Source organism: Halyomorpha halys, unplaced genomic scaffold (genome assembly GCF_000696795.3).
Source record: "Halyomorpha halys isolate HHAL.00 unplaced genomic scaffold, Hhal_1.1 Scaffold346.1, whole genome shotgun sequence".
Classification (NCBI taxonomy): Eukaryota; Metazoa; Arthropoda; class Insecta; order Hemiptera; family Pentatomidae; genus Halyomorpha; species Halyomorpha halys.
The window spans coordinates 277725-279827 of NW_027106417.1; the positions used below are offsets into that span (position 1 = coordinate 277725).

General features: G+C 32.6%; 1 protein-coding gene across 4 annotated transcripts in view; it reads right to left on the bottom strand.

Moving 5' to 3' along the window:
* The window catches only part of LOC106681538 (uncharacterized), a 43757-nt gene that overhangs the window by 31298 nt on the left and 10356 nt on the right, over positions 1-2103 (bottom strand). For all 4 annotated transcript variants that reach the window (XM_067044783.1, XM_014421886.2, XM_014421885.3 and 1 more), the window contains exon 4: positions 788-1168. In XM_067044783.1, the coding sequence (XP_066900884.1) occupies positions 788-1168 (381 nt within the window). The remainder of the gene's footprint in view (positions 1-787; positions 1169-2103) is intronic.

Consider the following 2103-nt stretch of genomic DNA (forward strand, 5'->3'; position numbering starts at 1 on the left):
TCCTGGCATCCCAAGTAAATCTGCCATAGTACATAGCAATGCCAAATTATTGGAAATAGTTACTACAACTTATATTCTCTTCACTTTTATGATTAAATGAACAGCTTTACAGATAATTACGTTAATGTGGGAAATCCCCATTACCTTCAAGAGGCGTGTTCTAATCTCCATTCCTTAGTGTCATTTTTGCTTAGAAGGAGAAGAAGAGGTATGGCATCCTGTGACTTGGAAGCAGGGGGTGCCATAACCAGAGTTGGGAAAAAATTAGCCATATTTGAAACTAATAGCTAAAATCGCCATGGATACGACCCTTATTCATGAATGAACCATTGATAAATACATATCGTATTCATGAGAGCTATAGCTAATTTTTGCCCAACTCTGGCTATAACCCTACTCTTACTGCCAAACATTTCAGTTCGAGTTTTTCCTTCCCCGAGAAGGAACAAATGCCAGCATAAATATTCCTGGGGGATTCCATATTGACATATTCCATAGAAATGGACAATATGGGACGAGTTTTGATATTGATGTGGGTCTCAGAAGCTCATGTTCAAGAGAACCACCGCTACCTCTTAGTGATGCCAAACTTTGAAAAAATAAATTCTCACAGCACTACAGTACTCTTACTTTCTGGAAATGTACATATAAAAATATATTATACAATTTTTAATTATTTTACCTTTCTCTTTGCTAACTAAAATAATTCTGTTTTAATTACAATGAAACGACAAGAAGAAAAAGAAGTTTATAACTTTAACTGTTAAATTAAGACTATTGTACAGACCTGATAAATCTAGGGTGTAAGTGAGAAGGAAGTTCCTCGTTCGGCAGGTTCTGACGAAAGGCCGATTGCTGTGCAGGAACCGCGACACCAATAGGCTCTCTCGATCTGATATCCATTGGAGCTTCCATGCGTTGCTGGATATTGACATTAGGAGATTCTAAGTGGCGATGGGTATCAATGCCAGGTGAATCTAAATGAGGAGGTATATCAAATTCTGGACGTTCCATATTAGTTCTAAGTGGTTCTAAGCGATCACGGATGGAGAGCCGAGATGCGTTAGCATTACATCTGACTTCATAAGGAAGTGCTTGTCTAGAACCCTGGATGTCATCCGAAAAACCATTCCTACTCAGCATTCTTCCCGTAAATAATGGAGAGCGTCTACAAATAAAATTGTAACAATGAAAAAACTTGTGTTTGTGAAATGTTATACATATTTTTTTTTTTTCTCACTTCCTTAAAGTAAATTTATGAAACAGATTTTGAATTATAACATGAATTTTTGAAATAATATTTATACACCAATGCCTCATTTTAAAAAGAGTTATAATCGAAGGCTAAATTTATGCAGGGAAAATCCTCAGAATATGCTGTTATAATATGCAATAAAAACAAACAAAACATTAAATGTATATTAAAAAAACAACATAAAATATGCACAAAAAAAACTCCAAAAATACTATAAGACAGCTCAAGTATTCAAATATACTACTGATGTACCTGGAATCAGTCTCCAACAAAGAAAGAAATTGGAGGAGGGATTATAAATTAACTAAAAAGCAAATAAAATGCTATTGAATAAGAAAATAATCATGTCTTTATAAATAAGAAACAATAAGACGTGATAATGTGGTAAAAATATGTGTGTTAATGGATGAAAACATAACCTTTTAAAAACCAAATTATAAACATAATCAAAACTCACAAAAAGTAATAAAAAACAAAATTAGCAACGATTGAGTTTAAAAACTAATTTAAAACATTAGAACAAAGTAATGTATATGTAATTTAGTCAATATATCAATATTAAAGTGTAAATAAATACAAATCATTAATAAGAGTTATTCGCATATTTTTTAAATCTATATGGACAAAAAGAACAAACTGATCTTACTTAATGATATAGTGATCACACAATCTCAAAAACAGCTATGTCTATGATATGAAAATGAAATTTGTAATAGTGGTTCACCTTATGGTGCAATAAGGCTGGGTTTGAAAGGCTTGTACTTGTTATGTATTATAGGAGGCACTGGAAAACAAAAACCCCCTAGTTAGTTACATATGGTTCATTGTTATTGTTTTTTGTCTCTCTG